The sequence below is a fragment of the Columba livia genome, chromosome 10, assembly GCF_036013475.1.
Source record: "Columba livia isolate bColLiv1 breed racing homer chromosome 10, bColLiv1.pat.W.v2, whole genome shotgun sequence".
In the NCBI taxonomy this organism is placed as follows: domain Eukaryota; kingdom Metazoa; phylum Chordata; class Aves; order Columbiformes; family Columbidae; genus Columba; species Columba livia.
The window spans coordinates 15920365-15946332 of NC_088611.1; the positions used below are offsets into that span (position 1 = coordinate 15920365).

At 40.8% G+C, this 25968-nt stretch overlaps 1 protein-coding gene across 18 annotated transcripts in view; it reads right to left on the reverse strand.

Moving 5' to 3' along the window:
* The window catches only part of ATXN7 (ataxin 7), an 84574-nt gene that overhangs the window by 45603 nt on the left and 13003 nt on the right, over positions 1-25968 (reverse strand). For 8 of the 18 annotated variants that reach the window (XM_065075537.1, XM_065075534.1, XM_065075536.1 and 5 more), the window contains 3 exons: positions 20947-21039; positions 12621-12878; positions 11922-11990 (listed from right to left, as the gene is read on the reverse strand). In XM_065075537.1, coding sequence (XP_064931609.1) covers positions 11922-11990; positions 12621-12878; positions 20947-20980 — 361 coding nt within the window. In that variant the 5' untranslated portion in view covers positions 20981-21039. Of the gene's footprint in view, positions 1-11921; positions 11991-12196; positions 12556-12620; positions 12879-13021; positions 13351-20946; positions 21040-23109; positions 23209-25968 lie in introns of those variants that run through there. The other 10 variants (XM_065075541.1, XM_065075540.1, XM_065075539.1 and 7 more) reach the window with 7 other exon arrangements.

Below are 25968 nucleotides of genomic sequence, written 5' to 3' on the forward strand. Positions count from 1 at the left end.
ACTTTTAATATTTTCAAATATAGATGTATTAAAAAATGAAGATCTCTTAGATGATATTATACATGCAGAAGATCTGAAAGGGCTGACATGCTTATAAGTAATTTTTCTGCTTTTTCATGGTCTGGGCCTCTTATAATACAACGGGAACACCAGCACACTTGTGATGTGCACAGAAGGTAATACCTCCAGCAAAACAAAAGGAAAGGAGAGAAGAATTTGCTCAGACTACTTAATGTACTGATTTGGTTGGTTTGGTCTAGCTCACAGTTTTGACAGATACTTCTAAGATTACTTCTCTCCTCTGATCCCTCTGCAGTTAACAGCGCTCCCATCAAACATGGGAAGAAGGTACATGGATATGTATGAATGGACCTAAATACACAGGCAGAGGTGAAAAAACCCAACTTTTTCCCTTTTGTAGGCCAGCTAGGAAGCAAATTGTTCTACGCTTGAAAAAAAGTATTGAGTCCATAGAATCATAGAATGCTTTGGGTGGGAAGGGACCTCGGAGATCATCTAGTTCCAACCCTCCTGCCATGGGCAGGGACACCTTCCACTAGACCAGGTTGCTCAAAGCCCCGTCCAGCCCAGATGTGAACAATTCCAGGGATGGGGCATCCACAGCTTCTCTGGGCCGCCTGTTCCAGTGCCTCACCACCCTCATGGGGAAGAATTTCTTCCTTATATCTAATCTAAATCCACCCTCTTTCAGTTTCGAATTGGGCACAAATTCTACTTTTTAGACATCTCGTGTCAAAAAGGACATAAAACCAATAAACCTGATTATACAAGCAGCAAGATCCTTATCCAGATACATGATTAAACATGTGTGGTGTATGACTGCAATGAGATGCAGGCAAGTAGTGTCCTGCACTCCCCAGAAGCCCGCAGACCTCAAGTGGTGGTCCTGATGCACTCTGTTATGAAACCGCGTCTGTTTACAAAGGTCTGCAGAGGAGATGTCGTAGAAGACATATGGAGTCAGTATTAAGCAAGAAGCACAGCAAAGAACATACGGAATTGGTATTAAAAAAAAAAAAGAGGCAGAAAGGAACGTGTCAAAGCACTAGTTAATTGCCCCTAGATGACACAGGATGACAGCAGTACGATCAAATAGATAACAGAAAATTGAAAGGTAAACAGAATCCTTTGATATTATAAGGAATTTGTAGAATTTACCACCCTCCAGTACACTGACAACAAATAACACATCAACCTTCCCAAAACAGACAAAACATAACTACTGCAAACATATCTAGGATAACAACACCGTGGATTACAGCAGCAGCGCACCCTTTGCCAGACACAGCAGATGCACGCGCATGGATTTCAGGACCTATGCTGAGGTCTTCAGCTCCAACCCGCTCCAAGATTCCGGCAATCTCTACTGGTGCCTATCCAGGGTAGGCAGGGAGCCAAAGCCACTGCTGCCAAACTTGTTGAGCCAGTCTTCCCAGTGCCGGCCCACAATGCACTGCTTTGTGTTTGGAAATTGCTCAAAAGCTTTTGCTTCCAGCAACAGTGCTGAGTACTTGGGGAAAGATGCCAAAGGAGTCCAAGAAAGGGTATTGCAGGGCCACCAGAACAGTACGGACATCCCAAACGTTCCCATCAGTTGGTGACATTCCCCTGAATTGCTGCAATGATGAAACAACACGGCATTTCCCATGAAGCCTCAGTCTCACAACGCTACTCACAGGAGTGCAGGAAAACTCTTAGTGTGATTAAATTATAAATACAACTGCTGATGTTGCACCTTACCATCATGTCTTCCCATTGTACAATGAGGAGCACCATATGACCGGACTATGATTTTGGTCCTCTCCCAGGACAGGGTCCTTCCTTCACGTCACGGTGTTTATCTATGATGACTCTCCATGGTGTCAGCAGGCGGACTGAGAATTGCCAGCGTTGCACAGAGAGTCCCTTTTCCATCCCCAGCAGTTGTAAACAAGCCTCAAACGAGACACACTGACAGCACACTGAAGATTTTACTCCCGTGCTCTACCTACTCCATGGATAAAAATAGCATTCTTATCTCCAAGGCTATCAAGCTAACATTTCAGATCATTAAATTCAGGCCACAAAAACAAGAGAAGAGACTTGCAAGTGTTATTCCAGAAAACTGACAAAGTAGCCTATGCCCCAGCATTTCAGGGCAGAGCTGATAGTCAGGAAGAACCGAAAAGAAATTTCCCAAACAAGAGCGGATGTGTTTTGGACTTCTCCAAACACGCCATGGAAATAGCGGTGTTGAGACAGCCGGGCAAAGCAAACCCAGTCAGCCGGCTCTTAACGCGGGTTCTACAGGAGCAATAGATAAGGAGAGGGCTCTGCCCAGCCTGGATACAAAACATAATCAAACTGTGTCAGGTATAGTTCAGACATCGATATTTCCTCCAGAGTCTCATAACAGATCTGCTAGCGTCTTCCTTCAATCGCTTAGCTACAAAAAGAGTACTTAGGACAAAAATTCGCAGTCTACTATATAAGCACGTATTACACTAGCTTTGGAAGGCAACACAGATATATTGAATTTGTCTCTAAACTTCTCATCTGTAAATTATGAACTACAACATGGAACAGAAGCTCCTTAATGAGTGTGATTTTTAGACAGTTGCTTTGGGTAGTACAACTTACGCAGAAATGAAAAACAAAATTGCTTTCCAAAACTGACCTGTAAGTATTTTTATTAAGTAAATGCTGCCTATCAGAAAATTCATTTAAGCCTTTCTTCTCAACCGTTTCCATTTGCTACCAGCGAGAGCAGGATGACTGTCATCTCTCTTAGCAGAGCAGAACACACACATTCAAACACAGATTCCATGCTTTAAAAAACAAATTATTGGAAGAAAACATCCTAAAAACCACAATTATATTCCTTACAAACCCAAGCCCAGCAAAGCCTTCTAGTTGTCCAAAGCAAGTTACCTCCTTTGATACATTTCTAGAGTCATTCTAATCGAACAGGAATGAAACGGACAATGTTAATATTCCCTGGGAAAACTGGAAAAAATTCCTTTTATTGTTTTAAAAGCTGCTTTCCAAACTATTTTACACGGCTGTCTCAATAATCCAACACCCACACTGTCTGATTATTGGGAACACTTTTCTTTCCTTTGACAAATCCACCAATAATACAGCCAGTTAACCCAAATCTTTGCAGAGTGTGAGACCCCTGCATATCCCACACTACTACAGATTCATTCTGAAGGGATAAGAAGAATATTTGGTATGGTTCACATTTACAGATACTGGCTAGATGATGCCTCTTTCTCCTTTTGGCATCATTGGCAATAGCTCTCCAATGCGAGATAAAAATAAATGACGCCATAACTCCTCCTCAGCAGAGTAACCCAGATCCAAATGGTATTTTTTTCCAGTTCACAAAGTTATTGGGAACTGCTTTGGGAATTTCAGTCAAAGAAACTGTTGATTTCTATTACCTGGCTTTCTGACATAGCTAATTACTGAAAATGAAGAAACGAACAAACAAAACACACAAAAAACCCTGCAAACAACTAGCCAGTATGTTAAACAATATAAACTAGCTCTTGCTGTTTAGCTTTCACAATATACTACTTACAACTGATTTGGATTTACACTGCAGTTATTTACTGATAGAACATCTCTAGCACTTACAGATAACCAAGATACAAGATCTACTATGCTGTACAATACAGCCATGTAAAAATCAGATCAGATTCGCTCTGAAAAGATACATATTCGAGTATGGTCCAATGCATTCTAGGATTACTAGACCAAATACATGCTGAAAAAATCAATATCTTCTTTAAGCAACCATCACCTTGTTTTGGAAACTACTTTAAAATTAGAATCCAGCCATTATTTCAAATGTTTCACTCAGTAGAGATGGAGAAGCAGCTGAAATAAGCATTATTGGGAGGAAAAAGAGAAAAAGATTGTAGAACCACACCCTAGGTGTAAACTGATACGGATTTTCTTCTGTATTTTAGCCTGAAACAACAGCCAGAGGGTGTCACTCAGGCTATAGACACCTTAACAAAGCAATGGCTACAATATCTAGGCACTGGCAATTAAAGTGCTTGTGTAGCCAAGTACTTCTCTGGCGGGTGCTGAGCACAGGGGCGTGGGGGACGTGGTCACCTCACACACCAACTCTCACCCGCAGCCCCATGGCCTGAACCTGCGTCCTCCCTCCAGTCACAACCAAAACCCTTGTTGACTTCAGTGGCTCACGACAAGACCTCACATCCCCAGATACCACTTAATGAACTGGCAGAACTCCAGTTTTCCCACTGACAACGTGTACGATGCCATTTATGCAGTCAATGAAATGAACTGTAGACGGAAAACTGAATTTATGAAGAGCAAAATGCAACAGAATTTGATGTTAAAGGAACAAACATCCAATTTACTGCGTATTCAGCGTATTAATCACTTTCCAAATTTAACTCATTAAAGCTTCTATACTTCATTTAATGGATTTTCAGGCAAACATATCAGCATGAAATTGTCCAACAAACTTTCTTGCAAATAAAATTGTGAGAGCTATAGATTTGAGAACAAAAGTGCACATCATGGACTAACGTCAAAGCTGCTCCCTAGTGAATTTTAGCCTTTCAGCTGCTTTGTATACATTTTTTCAGTGCCAGGTGAGAACATTGCACTTTCTGCTAGACTACAAACAGTTGATGAAAGATGTGAGACCTGCTTAGCCACAGAAAAACAGATTGAGAACATTGAGTACGTTTTCTGGCTGTTATAATCCCACCAGAAGAGGAGAGAGGCACAACCAATTATCCCTTTCACCTTTTATTATCAATAAAGTTTCTCTATGGGCTACACCAAAGCTATTGAAAACTGAAATCAGGGTGAGGGCGAGCTTGTAAATAATTAAATATCGTTCTCATGAGCAAACAGGTTACCACAAAACAGCTTATTCCACAAGGGCTGGCAAGCAGCGTTTACACACAAATAACTGAGCATTTGAGTATCACCTCCAATATTTACCATCACGGTAACCATTTCCCAAGCCAGCAATCGTGACTCCAAGTGACGTGGGAGGAGCTGTGCATGCAGTTTACTTTGATGAAGTCATACCCCATAGTATTTGGGGTTCCCATGAGTATCTGACTTACCAAAAGAATAGTACAAACCTATTTTCATCTCCGTGCTGTCACCTACACTGTAAGAATGTCTAGGAAATAATGTTGACTATCACACATATGTGCAACTTCCGCAGCAGCCGTGATTTTCTTCATTAAACAGGAAGAGAAACAATTTTAAGCATCTTATAAACTATTTAGAGTACTGAATTACAAATCAAATCGTATCATGGCTTGTGAAAGATGAAATATTTTCTGCCTTGTAAGCAATAAGAGGTCACACATATCCCCAGTCAGCCTTTGGCAGTTACAGCCATGGGTCAGGCACAGTAATAAAGGTGTAAGAACTCTGTGCATTTTCTTTTATAGATCCACTGCAATGGAAGAAATAGTTTTTAAATAGTTACCTCAGAGAGAGTAATCTGCATCCTCTTAACCCAATTTATTTATAAGCATTCTTCATTAAGCCTTTTTGGTTTTCCTGCTCTTAGATGATAGTGCTATCAACTCACATGTATGTTGTATTTTTACATAATATTTATTGCATTTTTCTACTCTTACCGAGCATTTGTTGTTAAATATAGAACAGAAACTATGCAAACAGCAACATTTAATCAAGTGTTATTGAGAGATCACCTCTTCTGCATAGGTATAACCTATGGTATAACCTAGCTAATCATACATAACACGTTGGAAGCGCTAAACAGTGAATTCCTGACTGTTATGTATGCGTATAGACAATTATTTAAATGGTTCTTATAAAGAAAAACATAATCCTGCTTCCTCCCGTATTATGGATGGACTGAGGCATTTTTGTGGCTGTAGCTCCAGTGGAAGTCCCCCAAGGCCCTGTAATATCACACTAATAATACGTTAACATCTAAAACCTGCAAAGTATCTTTAAAGCATAGAAGATGACACAGTTCTAACTTGAAGTCTAACATCACAATATTCTATTTATAACATGTGACTCATCTAGCCAGAAATAATTAAATATTGTAAACAGAACTTGGATTTAAGGAAAAAAAGAAAGAAAAACCCAAAACACATGAAGAAAACAAGGGTCAGTCACTGTACATAATCTCACAAGCAGCATCCTTTCAAACTGTATGTTTTTCAAGCTATCTCATAAAATCTCTTCAATTTTCTTACACAGTTCAGTGCACTTTTAAACTCTCCTTTTAATTGTTTTACGATAACCAGTCCACAAATCCTTAAAACACTCTCTGCTAATAGTCAATTAAAATGCAACGAAATGAAGAGATTTATCTGATTGCATACTGAGAACAGCTATGCAGAATGTCAAAAACAGAAGCATGGCACTTTGTGCTGCTACCTTAAAATATGTATTTCAATCTATTAAAAATTCTCATAGTGTGTTTGCAGGCAGTCAAGGACTATAGAGCCCTGTAAGCATCTTTGACATGATTTAACACAAGAAAAATCAACTCAATTGAGCACCTCCCAAGGCTGAATAAAAACAAATTTAAATTTGAAATAAGATGCTGTCTCTTACTTGTATTTACAACTTAATATTGGAACAAAAGTTTCAGCAATGCTTTAATTCTTTATTGAACCTGCTGCTGGGAAAATTCTAGACCTTGGGTCTATGTCGTAAAGATGCTTCCAGTGAGCCCTCCTGGACTCATCCTGGATTTCACAGTTCAACCCTGCCCAGCACAGGCTCAAAGAGAACAGGGGTTCATGGCATAGTTCTCATTATGCTCACAGCTCTGCTACCTTCCATTAAGAACAATTAATATAATCAAATCTCAAAGATTCTGCTGAATGCCCTAGACGTTCACAGGGTCTCTTCCCCCCCGCCCAGGGCATACTAACTGTCTAAGACCAGAAGTGAAACTGCTACTGGGCGACAGGATGCTGAACAAAATTTGCTCCCTCTTGCTCTCCTCATAGATTCTTACAGTCATAAAGTCTTCTGGAGTGTCTTCTGAACGTGCTTAATAAAAACTGACGAGCTGCACTCCCACAGAAACTTCAGCACTTCTTTATTAAGACCAGTATAGTCTGAAAACTGAAAGAACAGCCCCACACTACATCGCCATACAGAGAGCACCGGTTCTGACCTGCGATATATTTGAGCACATCTCACACACCAGTGACCGTCATTCAACTGACCTCAACCTATGATAAAAGTAAATTGTCTCCTCTGCATCTCCCTCCATGACCATAGAGGGGACCATCTCATCCAAAATAGCTCAGTTACGTACAGAGAGCAATCAGAAACTTCCTTGGGATTCTCAGAAGCACCAAGCATAAACAGTTAGAATAAATCACTGGCAGACTGTATGGAGGCCGTAAAGGTGGCAAAAACCTCTTTTTAGCCAAGATTCAACAATCTTGATCAATGACAATTGATGAAATTGAGCTCAACACCCAAGTTACAAATGTTCTTCTCCTCCTATGCTTTGTTTCCAGTTAGCTATAAATTATAGTGATGGAACTAGTGAAGTGCTTGCAATAGGCAGTACCAAGTGAAAAAAAAGGGGCTGCACATGTAACTGAAAGAATGAGATGCTTAAGGTCTTGCAAAGACACCCCATGTTTCAGCATGAACTGAATAAACAATCAAAACAAGTTGTCAAACCAAATCTCTCTTGTGTTCTCCACACTTTTATTTTCCATTCTGAGATGCTGCAGGTTCCTTTGCATTTGTATTATTATATGTATTTTAATATTATTTCGTGACTCAATATGAGAATCTAACAAACTGTCACCCCAACCGCTTCCAAAAGGTTGGACACATTAACAAGTATTACTGCAAGTAACAATGATCTTTGTTGAGAGCAGACAGGTTCTTTCTATTTGTCTCCCCAACACAGGCTTGAGGGTTGTGGTGGCCTAATTTTTTTGGATTTGTTTTATTTAAAACAAAATACAAGATAACTGGTAGCAACTGGAAATTTACTGTGGAGAGAGTCAGTTTTTTTGGGGGGTGAGTCCCAATGAACACCTTTATGCCTTGTCCTTTCTACTCAGAGCTTCTCTACTCTTCCACAGAGTGAAATGAGCCAACCTGTTGTCAAATTTTGCAAGAAGCAAAAGTTCACTCTATTGAAGCCTGTCAGAGTTACCACAAATGAACCCTACGCCTGCTAACACAGTTCTATTTAGAGATCACCTTCACAACAATAACGGGCTAGAAAAGTTTTAAAAGAAAACCAAACTCAACACAGGTTGGCAAGAACCTCCTGAAAAATGAACTTATTTGCCAAAATGTTTCAAGCACTAATTACAAAGTTTGACACTAAGAATCTTCTTCTTCAAGTGAAAAACCATCAGATACTAAAGCCACATTAATCTCCTTTTGAGACCTACTGCATTTCCAAGACAAACCGAGTGTCTGTGATCACGTTGGCTGTACCTCATGGCACATGCTCTCAGCATCCCACAAACAAGTTTGAAAGATGCACTTCAGCAAAGTTTCATTTTAAAACATAAGAAAAATGCATGAAGAGGACTAGATTTTCCACCTCACTGTTTTAGAATGCATGTACAGATCATACTGCAACATTCTATACTTGATTCATCACAGCAAAAGCTGCGTGGCAGGGCAGTCACACCTTTAGCTGGATCACCAGCAGTAAGTAATTAAGTGACTGTATGAGCTAAACGATTCTGTCATGTGAACTACATATGGAAATAACTGAAGTACAATTACTTCTAATGTGCTCTTACACTGATAGTGTTGCTCATCACAAGAAGACTTGAGCATACAAAGTCAAATTTAAAGGGAACTTTAAAAATAAAATTTTCCTGTGATGAAGGATACCCCTTGTCATTTACATCTGTTGGGGATTTTCCGTACCAAAAGAGAGTCACATCCATTGGGCCTGTACCTTATTCCTGCAGCTCTAATTTTGACATCAAAAGCTCAGCAGAGACTGTTACTGCCTCAAAAAGCAACACGTAGAAAAGCAAGTTTCTCAGTTTGGTGAAGGTCTGCAAGGAACCCAGCAAGAATGATTATGTATTATGGATTAGCAGAATAAAAAGCACATAAGAACAGTGAAAAAGAGAAGACAAACATTGGGAATTTAGGAAGCTCAAATTCAACTTCTAATTCTTACTTTGATGCAAGCTGGGTTACGTCAAGGAGGGTTAGATACAGAAAAAAGTGTTTGAGACTACGGACTAATTTTAGTTTCCTGATCCCTACATGGAACTGGCATCACTGACAGGTATTAAGGACTCATCAGGCTTCACAACCACCAGCACACTGAGAGAGGAGCTGCCTGATCAGCAAATAGGAAATGCCAGTGACAAAGGTGTGTCTGAAATCCTGCCTCCCTCCACAGCTTGCAAACATTGTCCCGGAGTTACACATTTATGTCCTTTATTCCTCCAAAAGAATAACAGGCTTCATTCTTTTCCTTTAAATAATAACAAAAGGAGAAGCTGGTAATGTTAAGCCTCTCTTTAATGCAGTGTTACAACAACGGGAACACTCAGTTTCCATTCAGGAGACCCAGACTCTGCTGTCTGCGAGCCTGAAATCCACCTCTGGCCACCAGGCAGGCTGGGGATGGAGTTGTTCCCACTAGAAGATGCAGAGAACCAGAACGAGGGAAAGGAAACCACGACAACCCATAACCCAGTGGGTACGCAGGCCGGTGGGAGCCTGACCTGAAAGCTGGCAATTGTTAAATAAAGAAAATAGTTCTTGGTTTTGAACCCAATTCTAATAAGTGGGCTGTAAAGTCATGTTCCCTCCTTCGCTCCCTCTCCAGGCCATGAATATTTAATTCTTTTATGCAAACTGGAAGAGTTGCAATGCAAGGTTAAATTAGCCTAAATAACCTTGAAATCCTTTTGTGAAGTTGGGCCTCTGAGTCAACTCCTAATCGGTAGAGAAAGAACTTTCTTACACAACGAGTTCTGTTGTTAGCCATTTTTAACATACTATGTGGTACCGTGACAAAAATCTTTAGGTTATAGTTGATTTGTCAAAATGTATACCTTTGATTCACCTTTCTGTGGTAAGATCCATGGTTTAGACAGTCCAATTATTTAATAAATGAATGTAAGTTTCTTCCTGGGAAAAGGAATCTGTTACAGTATTCCCAAAATTTTACTTGATAACACAACACATACAAATGCTGGCATGTTTTGCTGCTCCCCTAATTCTTTAAGTGCAAACTTAATTAACACTACTTTTGCTTTATTTTGCAGCAGGCTCAGCTCCCCGCAGACTAGCTACAGGTAAACACCAAGTCAGTGTCTCATTAATATGTCGTAAATCAACCAAAATAAATAGACTTCTGGAAGCCTGACAGGGCTACTAAGTTTCACTTTTAATTTTCAAAGTGTTTTATGAACTTCCTTTAACTCGTAACCCTACAAATCATTTACATGGTTGGAGTCAGTGTGGAGAAGCTGTGTCTCAGTGGTCAGCCTATGCAAAAACAGTTTCGTGATCTCTCTAGAGGTAAAAAAATATTATTCTTCACCCTGCCAGCTAATCTTTAAAATCTGGAAACCTTAGAAATAAGGTAGAAATAAGAAAGAACGTTTGAAATCCGTATTAGTAAAATCTTTACCAGGATAATGTGTATGCTTTTTGTTGTAAAGGCTGTTTTAACACTTAAATGATTTGCCTATTCAGAAAAATAAATACCCAACACAACTATTAGATTGGAACTCAGCAATGAAGTAATAAAGTCATTTTTCAAATGCCTAAGAACTTACACATACACTCAGGAGATAGCAAAATGACACAAGTGTTTCTGAACGTCACAGCATAGCTGTCTGTTGCATCTCTCCAACACGTCAGTGACCACTGACTCTCACCATAGAAATTGATTTTTTCCAAATTTTATCAACATGAGGAATTCTACAATAAATAGATGTTTTATTCAGTCTCAGTATAGATCACTGCCTCCCAGCCTTACTAGCTTGTGCCACCTCACTTTAGTTTTCATTTGCTGTTTGTAGCTCACAAGTAGAGAAGTGCTGAATCAGATCATCTCCTAATGTCAAGGCAAGTCCTGCCTTCTGTGATCGTAAACCAAGTTTACAAACTCAATCTTCCATCTCTAACAGCATCAAATAAGAGACTCAGGTCTAACTGATCTAGTGTTTAAAAAAAACGAGATCTGTTCTATGGCATACTTCTCAGAAACAGAAAGTCCGATGGAACCGAGCTAGTGTCAACAATATTGAGAAAGTTTTAGAACGTTTCTCTGCTATATAGTAATTTTTTATCTGGAAAAACAAAAAAACCCTGAATATCATGAATCAGACCCATCACTGGTTTTTTCCCCTCTCCCTGTTACAAAGTTACCAATAATCTATAGCTTTCATTCATCATTTGTTTACAACTTCAAGTAACATTGTCACTCTTGAAACAAACTAGGCCTTAATGGGCTTTTGCTAATCACAGGTGAAAGGTCACTCTCATTTAGCAATGCACTAAGAAATAAACAAAACACACTGACATGACAGAGAAAGGGATCAGCACTCAAACACTGACATGGATTATATTATGAATCAAAATATTTTAGCTCAAGAGAAGATATTATCAGTGCTGGTCACACAGCTTCCTTAGGACTATTTATGTTCTAAAAAAAAAAATAGAAACACAGTAAACACAACAAGTAACCTATGCCCTGCCTTGCAGTTTTGAGATTATATATTAATTTAATAATAAGGCTAATAACACCACTCACTGACAGGTTGCAAATCCCATATCCAAAGTGACAGGACTGAAGGTAAAGTTCCTTTCTCTTTCCCATGAACATCCTCTCAGTAATTAGTTACAAGCAGCAAAACTTCTCTGTGCACTTTTCTTGAAGAACAAATCACACTCACCTTCTCTGCAAAGCCGCATTGCTTCTCGATTTCTTCCATATTCCTTGAAACTTTCTTCTAATGCTGTTCCTAAAACCGAAAAGCCACAACATCTCAATCCATGCACAAGTCACAGAGTAGGGCTGACCCCCGGCTGTAACCCATTCCCCCTTTGAGGACACACCAGCACATCGGGGATACCCGCAGTAACACCGCTTCACAGAGAGGGAGATGTCCCGTCCCGTCCCCTGGGCAGGGGCTGCCCGGGCCGCTGTCAGCGGCGGGGGATGCCTCACCTGGCATGGGAGCTCCCCCAGCCCAGGCTGAACCGAGGGCAGGAGCTATCGGCCTCCGGGAACAGGCTCAGATCTTCTCGCCCCGTGTCCCGGATTACAGGAACTGGGGCAAGCGCTGTCCGCTCCGCGCTGCTCCCGAGCCCCTGGCCGGGGGGCGCAGCCGCTCCGGGAACCGCGCACCGGACAACGAACTCGGCCGCGACGTTGGGAGCGGGCGGAGGGGGGCGGGGGCGGAGAAACGGACCCAACCTCCTCCCCGGGCCCGGGACCCACGGCGCCCTCCAGCCGGGCACCCTGCCGTGTCGTATCGGCGCCCCACGGTCCCTCCCACGGCGGGGCCGCGCCCGGGGCACCCTCAGCCCCGCGGGGAGCGGGGACCCGGCCGGTAGAGGAGGTTGGGCGCGGGGGGGGGACGGCCGCTCACCGTCGTTCCCGTGAAGTTTAGCAGCATCGACCCAGTGGCTCCAGGGCTGCCCCAGCATCGCCTCGGGGCTGGGCAGGGACCTGCGCTCCCCGACGGCCGCCATTGCCGCTGCGGTGGCGGCGGGGCCGGCGCCGCTCCCGCCTCCTCCGCCTCCTCCTTCGCCGTGGCGGGGCCGCCGCTGCCGCTGCCTGGCCGCCGCCGCGCTGCGCTGCTCCCTTCTGACGTCACCCGCGGCCCGCGCCGACATTCTTTCCGCTGCTATAATGTAACGAGAAAAAGTCATCGGGCGCTTAAGGTGGCGCCGCGCTTTTAAGGAAGCGTTGCGGCGCTGTCAGCCCGCTTGCTCCCCCCGTCCCCCCCTCCGCGGGGAACCTGCGGCCCTTGGGGCGGTGTCGACTCACCTCTGCGGCGGCCCGGGGGCCAGGAGCCGGTTGCCCATTATTGTACGGGGAGCGCTCCCTTCCTCTTGGTGAAGGTATAGGTGAGGAGCGTTTGTGTGTTTGCGCTTACAAAGCAGCGGAAGGGAGCGGGGCGCGGAGGTGAGGGAGAAGTAGAGCTACACCGCCCGCCAGGCGCTTCCTAGCTCTACGGCCCGCGACCCTACAAAAACAACGGCCGCATCACAACCCCGCCTGGCACCCGCTGCCCCGGGAAGGGGGGGGCGGATCAACGACGCGACGCGGCTGGGCGGAGCCGGGCTTGCGCGCCCCGCCCCTCTTCCCCGGACCACCTTAAACCCGGCGCCTCCTTAAAAGCAGCTGCTCGCAGGAAACTCGCTCCGGGCGGGCGGCGTCCCCCCCCCCCTCGCCCGGGGCCGCCCCGGGCGAGGAGGGGGGGACGCCGCCCGCCCGGAGCGAGTTTCCTGCTCGCCGATGTCTTCGTTATATTCGTAACCTGTCTCTCAGGAGGGGTCTTGTCATTGTTATTCCGCATTTCTTTTAAAACAACAGCTTTTTTTTGGTGCCTCAACTTTGCGATGACGCTGAGCGGGTGCTAAAAGCCAGGGTTAAAGGGATGCTTTCCTTGCCTGAAAAGTCCTAGTAACAAAGTTTAGGCTTTGCAAAAATCGAGTTACTTGATTGAAAAAAATAATAATTAAAAATCTGGGTTTAGAATCCGTTTATTACGGGTTTTTCTCTCCAATCGACTAAAATGTTCAAATTTCAATGTCAAATTAAACTCTCTGCTCATGATCTGTGAAGATTTCTGGCTACAATGTCCCTCTTGGTAACAAACAGTTAAAGATGTATAAATCTCATCTGCTGCCTGCTCTGTAGGTGCTCAGCCTATGGATAAGCTTGAGAGCACGATGAGTGGAAGTGGATCACATACACACATTTGCAAAACTAAGCTGCACAAATCAAAACTAAATAAATTTGCTAGACCACAAGGTCCCAGTCCTGCAAATGTCTACGTATGTGCAGGCTGAGCTATTGCTTTGCTATTTGCACTTAAACTGTGAAAATCCACAAAGATATAGATGTTCCTTTCCAAATTAAAGCATATAAATATGTATAAATAAAAACTCATCAGAGAATTGTCATATGGGATGGGATAGGTTGCAATTATAAGAATAGTTTCAGTGTTCCACCCAACCGATAATACATGTCACACTCAGAATGCATCTTGTAAAATTGTAGATCTAATACAAAATGGCTAGTGAGATTTTTCTCTCCTCTTAACCACTCTAAGTCTAATTGAACTGGTTAAGAAAAACACAAACACCACGAGATTTAGATAATGATAGCAACAATTACTTCTACCACAGCCGTTTGTAGCAGAATCAATTAACAAGTGCTATCAACTTCTCGAGCTGGGCCCTGATCTTTCAGTTACACGTGTTCTTAACTGTACTGGAGCTTTCCCCAAAGCAGTGGAACAGCCCTTCAGCTCAGGGCTGAGCATGGGGAAAGGTGTTTATGAGAGTGGAGTCTAAAGATAAATGATGAATGGAGGATATTATTGTTTGATTAATTATCAAATGGTTTATAATATAGAAAACTACTTATAATTAAAGCTAAGAACATCACTGGAAGAAAAATGCCAGTCAAGTGAGTGCTAAATGATTTCTGAAAAGAAGCCAGATAGGAAAAGAAAATATCTATGATCTATTTCAAGCCTAGCTCTTCGAATGCTCCACAAATGAAGTCTAATACAACATCTGTAGCTGAATTCAGACTCCAGCCACAGGACAAGGCAAGTTACAGACAGAACTATATTCTCTGTGTCAAATGTTTTGCTTTATATTACAAACTTCATTCATGGACCTCTCCTTTGTCCTGGAGGAAGCTGTCAGAAAGCTGCCCCAGCTGCAGTTTGAAAAAAGAATCCCTGTGATACATCTGAGTGACCATCAAATTCATCAAGGCTTTTGCTGTTATTTATTTTACATAGGTCATAAAGCAAATATAGTGATGGGTGACCAAACAGAGCCATAGAACACAAATGCCACCTTATAATAGTGACAGATTTTGCCATGGCATATCAATTTAATGTTCACACACCACATGATTCTTTTCCTTAGACATTACTGATGTATGTATTTCAAATGATGCAAAAGTAAAATGGTTTAATTTGGAAAAATTGCACTGATTAGCTAACTACTTTAACACGCCCATACACTATCAACTTTTCGGTTTCTAAGGCTGACACTCATCAAGCTACTCAAAAGTGTCTCTTGCTTTAAAAGTGCCAGCTGAACACGTAAAGCACACACCCCTGTCATTTCATATAACTTTGATTTTCCCCTTTCTTGCTCTTTTTTGCTCTTTCAACTGGTTGTTGCACTTTTCCCCCCTCCCTCTTTCACAGCTTTTCTTTTTTCCTATATATTCCCACTCAAGATCTAATTCTGCAGTCTGGGCCTCAGGCTGTCCTTTAGTAAACCTTCTTCCGCTAGTAAAATATTTTCCCACTATGTCGTGAATACATCAGTATTCCAGCAGAGGGAGGAAAGTGGCAGCAGAAAGATCAGTTCATCACTTCAATGCACAAGACTGATTAGTCACAGAGCAGCAATAGGTGCAGATGAAAAACTAATTTTACAAGGACTGGAGGTGGAGAGAATTTTCTTTTCCCACAAACTCACTATGTTGAATATGTGTTTGGGTTTTTTAAGCACACAAGTTCAATTCTCTTGAATTGTTTCCATAGTGCTACACATGGATGCATTGATGATTTACACAAGTTCAATTCCCTTGAATTGTTTCCATAGTGCTATAAAGAGATGCATTGACGATTTTAGGGAAAAGCAGGGAAAACCCTGAAAATCTGTCATGTTAGAAGGACATGAGAATTGAAAATGTGTACAAGCTGTAGACTTTTGGACAGAGGTGACTACTATGCATCTGAGACACCCAGGTCAGGAGTATGGTCATCCAAAGCCTCCTTGGCCATCAGTTGAGAGCAAGGGATACTTTTAGGATATTTGGTCCTTTCTGGTCCAAAGCACTTTCTGAAGAAGCCCACTAACCACAGAAGTAGTCAAGGATGAGCATACACATAAATTAGGCAGCTAGAATTAAGTGGGATGAATTTGGTCAGGAGAGGGCAGAACAGTCCAGTATGGAAAGTGCTGCCTGGCAGCCAGTGCCCCCTTAAGAGAATAAGGAACGGTCCAGAAATGCTACAATTCAAAGGGCTTAAATGAGGAAGCAAAACAGCCCAAGAAGGAGCGTTGGGACTGAGATGATGTGTGAATAACCACAGACTGGTTGTATGTGCGAATGAGAACAGGTATTCAGAGAGCAGGGAGAAAAAACAGAGAGGAGTAAGTTAAGCTCAGATAGAAAGCAGAGAAGGAAAAACATGAGGCAGGCAAAGAGCAGAAAAAAGCGGATGATGTAGAGAAAATAGACAAATAATGGGGTGAAGAAAGTGTAAACGAACAAACAAATACAACACAGTCTGCAAAAGGACTGAAAGAACGGAGCCAAGAAGAGGAAACAAAACACACAAAAAAGGAAAAACCATAGTTTTAAAGCTCACTAAAAAACAACATACTAACCACAGCTGGCCATACTATGATTAAATGTATGCCTACAAATAGCATGCAACTGCTTAAAACTGCAGAGGATGGTTATTGTGTGGCATGACACTGCAGGCATTTTTTCACCTGTCCTGGCAGGTTTCGTACTTTTGCCAGGTGGTCTGGGAAAGCTGTTCAAACAGGGAACACCTTCCTCAGCTGCTCAGTTCCAATCTGTAAGACAGCCTCTGTACAGGACCTGAGGTGGATAAGTCTTAACTAGAATGGAAAAGGAAGGATGGATCTGCAAACCCTTTGGAGAACAGAAGTGCAATGACACAATTCACTGATGATTTTCCACAACAGAAGTGAAAGGATGCGTGAGTTGAAGTGCAAAGGGAGAGACAGGGAGAACCTATGAGGGTGTCACTTTATCAGTACTCAGAAGAAAGAAAAATAGTGAATTCATGAAAAAGTTTGTCAAGGAAAAGATCTGAGGGGCATTACGGCCCTAAAGGAAATCAGGTAAGTTAATTCTAGCTAAAAGGTATGAAATTAAGAAGGGCTTAAAAACTAAGAATGAATATTATTAGTAAAGACTTGTTGATAGATGAGCTTCAAGATGAAAGGACAACTCAAGGAGCTGATGCACTGAAGTGAAATCCCAGCCCTCCCCTCAGTTTCTGCTGACGGCGGCAGAACTGGGAGTGTATTTTGTGCATTTCAAAATACGTCTCCAGTATGAGAAGTGCAGGAATATAACTGGGCAAGTAGGGAAGCATGAGATAAAAAGTCTGCAGAAATCAGCATGTCCAGATGATGAGAGAACTATCCAGCCACAACAAAAAAGACCATTTCATCTAAGCCTCACTGTAGAAAAACATTAACATATAAAAAAATCCTACATTACAGTAATCTGTAGTTCACTCTCATCTCCAGTGAAATCAAGCAACTTCTCCCTTTATAACTATACACAGGACCATGATCCCAAAGAATAATAATCATGAGTAGCACACAATAAATAATTATACAAGAAACCACACCAGTCTATTATCCTTTTCCCACAGATCCTGGAAGCAGGTTAATGAGTATGATTTTATTAATGAGCAATACTTCAAAGGGGGAGATAAAGATGCTCACAACTGCTGGACTACAGCTACTTTAAATACTGGAATATGAAATGACGTTGGAAACCTACTATAAACCACCTGTACCAGGGGAAAGAACAACATTGTTAAGATTACAAGACTAACTTGAAGTATCCTTTTCTAAGAAGACAGAATGAGGGAATGGAGGCTAATAAATGTAAATAAATCTGAGAAGAATTCTGCATCAGGATGAGAACGCAATAGGTGCCCCTGTATGTTTATCCAAACATCACAATGACTGTACTGAAGGTAGCACGACATTTTTACACCCAAACAATAAGCCAGTGTCATTGCTATGTGTTGATAAAATACACAGTATCTAGCAAAGCATTGCAAACACTTCCTTCTTTATTCAACTATCAAATGTCTTAAATGCAAGTCAAATTTCTGAAAGAATTGATGCCATAGCGATCTACAGCACAATAAGGATTATGTGGAATGCAGGAACACAGATCTTTGCCCTCATTAGATGTCACCAAAATACTGTCAATTCTGGAAAACACTGTCACAGAGTTTTCAAGTGTTTTCAAATAGCTAAAACTACACAAAATACACCCAGTTAATGATTTGGAAATCAAACTAATGTTTATTAATTTTACATAAGGTATTGAAATCACCTTTTGAATTCGGAAATGTTAAAACAATTTTAGCAATGTGACTATGTAGATGAATCATTTTAATCAGAGGAACCAGAAACTGGTATGACCTTTCAATTTCTCTTTTATGCACAGAGAATAAAATATTACAATTTAGAACGATTAAAACACGCAGCTATTCAGATCAATTGTAACAGAACATTAGAGCTGAATTTCCAGTTTTTGAAATCAAAGCACTTAATGTGAACAGTTTGATATCAACAATCTTCTGATGGAACCTGACTACCATGCAAAGTTTCATAACCCTGCCTGGTTTCTTGCCAGCTTGTCTATGCGGCTCCTTGGCAATTCATTGAGGCAGAAGCCTCTAGGTCCAAGCACAGCCCAGAGGACTCAGAAGTTCCTCCAGACCTGTGATGTGTGGCTGCCTGCGACCCCATACCCTCAGAAGTCATGAATACCCATGTGCTGATTAATATCAAAGAAAGGGTCCTGAAAACACCAGCGCATGAAAATTTAAATTGATGTCATTCTTCTCACATTTGATTGCTGCTTGCTAATGCTACCTGCACTGACCACATGCTTAGCAGGCTAGCAACAAAGTATCATAGAACCTGGACACAGATAAGTCCATGGGACTTGACACAATGCATCCAAAGGTGCTAAAAGAGTGAGCTTGAAAGGTCATGGACGTGGATCATGAGATTGGTGGTAAACTGGCTGACCTGCTGTGCTAAAAGGGTGGTAATGGCTTAATATCAAACAAGCCATCAGTCACAAATGGAGTTCTTTGGGGTCAACACCAGGCTGACTCCTGTTCAATATCTCTTAAAATGATCTGGATGATGGATGACTAAGTGCATCCTCACCAAGCCTGCAGATGACACGAAACTTGGAAGACAGGTAGATACACCCAAAGGAAGTGTCACTACGTAGAGAGACTGTGACAGGCTAGAAGACTGAGCCAGTTCAAGAGACACACTAAAAATCTGGACAGGGTCCAGCAGAGGAATGCGGAGGTGATGAGAAGGCTGGAAAACGTATTGGAGAAAAGAGAAGGAATTTGGTTTGCTCAGCCTAACCAAGAGAAGGCTCAGGTGGGATGCAATCACAGTCCTCCAATAAGTAAAACATGGTTATAAAGAAGATGGTGGTACTCTCTTCACACAAAACATGGTGACGGAGCAAGAGACAACAGGCACGAGTTGCTTCAGAAGTTCTATCTGGGTACAAGAAAAAACATTCAATGTGAGAATAAATATATATTGGAAGAGGTTGCCCAGAATAATGGTGGAGTTTCCCTTGCTGGAAATATTTAACACTTGGCTTGACCAGGCCTCAGATAACCTGCTTTTAACAGTAGGCTGGACCAGATGATGTCCACAGGATTCTTCCAATCCAGACCTTCCTATAATTACATGAAAATCTGATAAATGTTGTGGCCCTATTTAGTGATGAGGAGTAAGGAAGTAGATAAGAACAATGCCAGTCTTAGTTTGCAACCCCAGGCACTCTGGGTTCACAAACACTGACATTTCTCAGGCTGCTGGAAAATACAGGGAAAAATATTTTGTTATAGAAACCTCAGATATTACAGTTTCCAACCTTACATATTGCAAGAGCCACACCGTGACAAACAGTCTTCGCTCTTCTTGAGCCCAGATTAACTCTGGCACTTCAATAAATTCTGCAGACCCGCTCCATGCTAACTGTAATGGCCCCTTCTGCTGCAATCTATTTTAAAATACATTAAAAGACGATTTGCACAGCAAATACTAGCCAGGCAATAACAGACTGGATTCTTCAAGTCTGTGCATATGAAAAATGCTAACTTAGAGTGAAGTCTTTTCTTGTTTGGTGTCAAGCAAAAACATACAAAATGGTAAAATGCATGAGATTATAAAGATCAGAGATAAATGTAAAGAAAACAGAGAAACAAACAGATATTGTTTCAATGAATTATCAGTACCTGATAAAAGAATTGGCACTAGCAGCTCTTTAGCCAAAATTTCAATTTATTATCAGAATTTTCTCCTTTTCCAAACACTCTGCCAGGAATGTGAAGTCATGGAGAATAACCTCGCTGTGTTAGGCAACTGTACAGTATCTGCCTCAGTTTACAAATCTATTTTCTCAACTCATGAGATAACAAAATTGATGCAGCTGGGAGGCTATGGTTTATACCAGAACCTAACAGCCTTCAAATGCTTTAAAGTATCATGGAAACATGGATAGATACAAATAATTACTTAGAAAAAGAAGCTTGCTTCTTCTAAAATATAAGAAATAAATTGAAAATATTGCCTCTCTGCCACATCTTACTTGTCCAAATCACTTCATCTATGTGATTGCAATATATAATCCAACTCACTTTTTAAGTTTGACTGTTCCATGCATTGAATTCCCTTTAGGTTGATTGTAAGGTCACTTTATTTCCCATTGAAACATATATTAAACACCTGCAGTTCGAAATAAAAAAAGTCTCCCCACTGCATCTGGTAACACTTCAGACTTGCTTTGCAACCCTGTTAATATCCTGTTCTCCACGCTTCTCACACCTAAAGTATGTGAATATTATGCTTAAGGAAAATATTTGGGTAAGCAAGTCACAGTACCTTGAAAGTATGGTGAATCGCTGGGTTGATTCATCAATTGATCTTCATCTGTTCAGATGTTGGAAGCTTTTTCTAACTTGTACCTGATTAATTCTGAAAGAAAACCAAAAAATAAGAGTATAGCAGTAAGACATTTGAAACCTTGTAACTGTAAATACACCTATTTAAAAACTAATATGGAGCATTTTATCAATTTTACGAATAGTTTCTGCAATGAACTTAAAATTGAAAGGTAAGCAGGGAGCTGTTATGCACTCGTACGTACAGAGCAGCTCTTTAAATGGCAGCCTGACATTACCAGAAAGGTATGCATTGGATGAAATCTCAGTCTTCGCCCCAGTTACTGCACTTACATCGACTCTTACTGACCAGGTTCCCAAGCAGACGGTTATGTCTGTATCACAAGCTGGTAACATGACAGCGCTGGATTTTTTACACAGGATTTTTCTAGAATATAGCACGACTCTAACAACAGGGGCTCTCCGTATGCAGCCATTGACATTTTTACCACCACGTCAGAGAACGCGGATAGCTAAAAATGATCCCTCACGTAATAGTCATTAGTGACTATTACTGTATTGCTGATGAAGAGTTTAACAAAAACTAGGGAGATGTACAGATTGAGTTCCTACAAAATGAACTTTCATCATCTCAAGCTCAGTTTTTTAAAATCCTTTCATTCAATACATATAAACTTACCGTTTATATAAACCAAATTGAAGCCTGGTTTGCTTTGGTTTAGCATAAACCAATGCCTAACTGGTTAAAGCTAAACCAAAGCCCTGTTAAAAAAAAAAAACTTCAACCATCATTGTGCACAGATTATATTAAAGATCAAACAATTGATTTTCATAAGTGCTTTGAAATTAAACTGGCGACCTTTTTTGCATCTACCAAAAAGTCGTGCAGATAGATATAAATAAGCCAATCTAGCGCTGGGGCTGGATGACACTTCAGAGAAACCTGTTTTTTTCCCCTCCAAGGATTAAAGTCCAGACCAGAGGAACACGGTCCAAGAGGGCACCCCCGCCGTGCCGCGGGCTGCAGGCTCTGCCCACTGGAAGGTGCAGAACGAACGTTTCCCTGCCTTCTGCTGCTCCTCCGGAAGCCGTCTGCAAACCGAGCTCATGTCTCTAAGTTCTTAGGCACTGAAGGTAACCCCCTTTTTTTCTTTTAAACTGCAGTTTAGCAGCTGCTGCTGTCTTGACTGAGATCACCTGCAGATATGTTTCTAAGCTTTACTCTGCTCAGTGACATAATTGATCTTAAGAAGCACATCCAAGCTTAATTATATTCTAGCTACACCCTATAAAATCCAGAATTTTCTTGTCTCCAGTGGACAACACTTCAAAGCAAGTCCAGTATTATTTTCTCTCTTTCCTCTCCAGTCATTGTTCTGCATTATGGTTAATAATAATGATTGTTAACAAAGTTCTGCACTAGTAGAAATCTCAAAAAATGTATTTCCTTGTTACACATCCAAGTCTCATTGAATACTGCTGTAGAAAGCTTTCTCTTCAACTCTTGCTGCTGCTCACTGGCAAAGGCAATGCAGTGTTTGTCAAAAATACCTTTTTCCTTAGTATGTTTAGGACAGGAGACTCTGAATTCACATGGACCACCCCCTTCGCAGAAGATCATTCAGTGTTTAGCCTTAAAGTCCCAATCCCTTTGAGCATACATCCCCCCTGCTGTGGGAGTAACTCGCTTCATCTCTACCCCAGTTTCTTCAGGGGATACAGAAGCTCTGCATGCAAAATGCCTTTTGTCCTGATGTAAATATTATTAGTTATTCAAAAAACAATTTCCATTACTTCATTAAAAAATGAAAACAAAACTACCTATAAAACAGATGGCTTCTCCAAAGACTTAAAAATCTAGGAATAGGGCAATAAGTAAGTGATAAAAGACCAGATGAAGGTGAAGGAAGGAACAGCAAGAATTTTACTCCCGTATATGAGAGATCAGAGCATATTATGTCGCCACCTGTGAATATTGCTGTAGGGATTACATCTGGAGTTGAGTTTGAAGGAAGTTAAGAGAATAAGTTTCAAAAGAGCAAAGTGACAGCTTAACGACCCTCTAAAGAGAAGTCTTTCTCTGGATAATGGGTGGCAAAGAACAGGAATGATTCTTGTTGAGAATTTACAGCAGGTCAATTACCACCACAACTGTCAGCAAAGAGTAATGCGAGGAAGCGATGGGATGATTGCGAAGGCGGCAGGAGGAGCTCTCTCTCCAGAAGGTAAGCACTTGGGTACCCTGGAAAAGGGAAAGCTCGTTGAAAGATGACAAAAACAGTCAAAGCAGCAATCCAAGAAAATGGAAAAAGGCCTGCATTTTCAAACCAATGAAGCAGACTTGGCATTATGTCACTCCCGATGCCTGACTATCAAAGAAACTTGGTCGCAATTGCTCCTTTGAGGAGTTACTGATACACAAGACAGGAAACCACAGCCTGGCAGAGCAAAAGCTCCATCCCAGTTAAAACTCTGTCTACAGAGATGCACGTAATAAAGGCATAGTTATGACGACTAAAGCGTATGATTCTTTAAGGGAAATATATTTACATGAAAATTGTAATTGCAAAGCAACTCATTAAAAGAAAGGAAAAGTAAATGTATGTGATAAAGCTTCCCTAACTTTTGAAAGTATCACAACTAAAGCCTCAGCTATTCAAACTCCTTTAACTCTTTTTCTTTTCAGCTGTCAGAAAAAGGCACCAAAGAAACGTGCCTGAATTTTGGAACATTCTTTCTCTTTTGTTAGCTACTAAATACTCAAATTTACAACAAAATACAATGTACACATTTATATAAAGAAAGATTTGCACATGCTAGGCATCATCACCCCACTACTGGGCTTCATTTAAACATTTTGTTCATGGGGATAAACTAGTGAGGTCTGAGTCTGCCCCTGGAAAAGTGGGTGTGGGAGGCGTGTGTTGAAGGAATGGGAGGTGGCCAGAAGACTTGGGGCTGCTCCTAAATCAGAGCAATGCTCAGGCTGATCTAATTTGCGCTGGAGACTGACTCAGGACCCACTGACTGCAGAATCTCAGGGGGTCAAAGACAGTACAAGAGCTGCAGGCTCTAATAATTGGCCCTCCCGTTCCCTTCGGGAGACACAATTCTTCACATCTTCACAGATATTAAAAAGTAAGTACCAGTTACATGCTTCAAATAGTGAATAGATACTGAACTTCCCATGTATACCAATATATTTCTCAGAATTACCTAAATATTTGCTATTATTTGTGCAAACACAAATGCAACAGGATATTCAGTGCAAAATATAATAATGGTACAAGTTATTCTGAAACTATTTAAAACATGCACAAGTATAGATAATGAGATAGGGTACAGATGAGGAGATAATGAGAAGGGTCAAATTTAAATAATGTCTTCAATGGAGAAGCAACAACACCTTTCAGATAATTCTAAATAAATTGATTAAAAGCTGCAACATAATTACGTACACCAAAGTGCACTTCACGGGTCTTAACTTTGCCTACTGTCATTTTCCTTTGTCTAATGGCAACAGAAAAAGATTTGCATCCATAATTTTGCTCAGAAAAACATGTTGTCACTAATTTTAGCTTTATCTTCCAAGAATTTGTCTTTTAACTTGGAAGTCTTTCTTAGCAGCAAGATTAACAATGCCATAAGAAGCCTTTGCATATTGCACTTGAGCTGTTTAAGTACAACCACACAAAGCATGGAACAGACAGGATAAAAAAATACTTGGTTTCAGAAATAATGAAAAAAACCCTATAAGCAAGTATCTTGTCTTATATTTCAAAACAGCTGCATCCTGCAGTATGATTTACACTACCATTTGAAAGTTCAATCCATAAAACACATTAGCTTACTGTAGCAAACTAAGATAAATAAGGATAGTTGAAATTATATTTATATCTTTCTTTAAAAATGGTATTTATATACAACTGTAGAGAAGAAAAATATATGTTGCACATTTTACAACATAGGAATATTTCATACCAATTACAACTTGTATTACATCAGAAACACAAACAACAAAAGACTAGTAGCAAGCAATAAGACACTGGACATCAGGATTTTCCTTTTTTTTTAAATAAATAAAATCCTGATTGGCTCATTTAAAAGGGTGCATGAAGTAAAACAGTATATGTGAAAAACAATATACAAAGGCATAATATAAACATACTTTGCAAGACAGAAAGGCACAGCTAATCAACACAATGCAGAGTACATGATTAACATGATTTGCAAAATTTATTACTGAGCTGCTCTGTTAAAGGTAATATTATTCAAACTACACTGTCACAGTTATTGCAGATTAAAGATTTGAAATTAGCTCCTCATGTATATCATTATCCTGAGTGGCTGCATTTTATCTGTCTAATTTTAAATTACTGCAGGCAGATGAAAGTCATCTTAAAATCTGACTCATAATTTAGGTACCATACCACTAACCTTAACAGAGCCGCTGGTTCTTACCCAGGTACAACACTATTCTCAATGTAAACAAAGGACACTGGCATGCACCCCAGGCTAAGGGTGTCAGCATTTTTCAAACACCTTTCTGACTGTTCCATTTTATGGTGATGCAATATGACCTACATTTTCAATGGCCAAAGAGAGACAGAGAGATAGAAAGGGAGGAGATAGAGAAAAGAAAGACAGACAGACCTTTGCTGTCCTTATCCTCCATTAACTACAGCTTTAACTGTCGCTCATGGGGATGGTAATGTGTAAGAATAAAAGCAGAATGACCTAACGGTAAATTCTGAATGAGAAGCTGAAAGATAGGCCAGCACAAGAAATAATAGCAAGATTTTTTTGCTACAGTCCTGTGAACAAGTACATAGTAATACCCTCAACAGGAAAGAACAGTAGAATCAATAATTTTATAATCAGTTGCCAGTACAAAGCTGGCTGTAATACAGATGCTTATTTTACCACCTTATGTTCCTCATCATGTTCCTACCACTTCATTCCTATGTATTCCCTTTAGACCTCAAAACGAAACACAAAATAA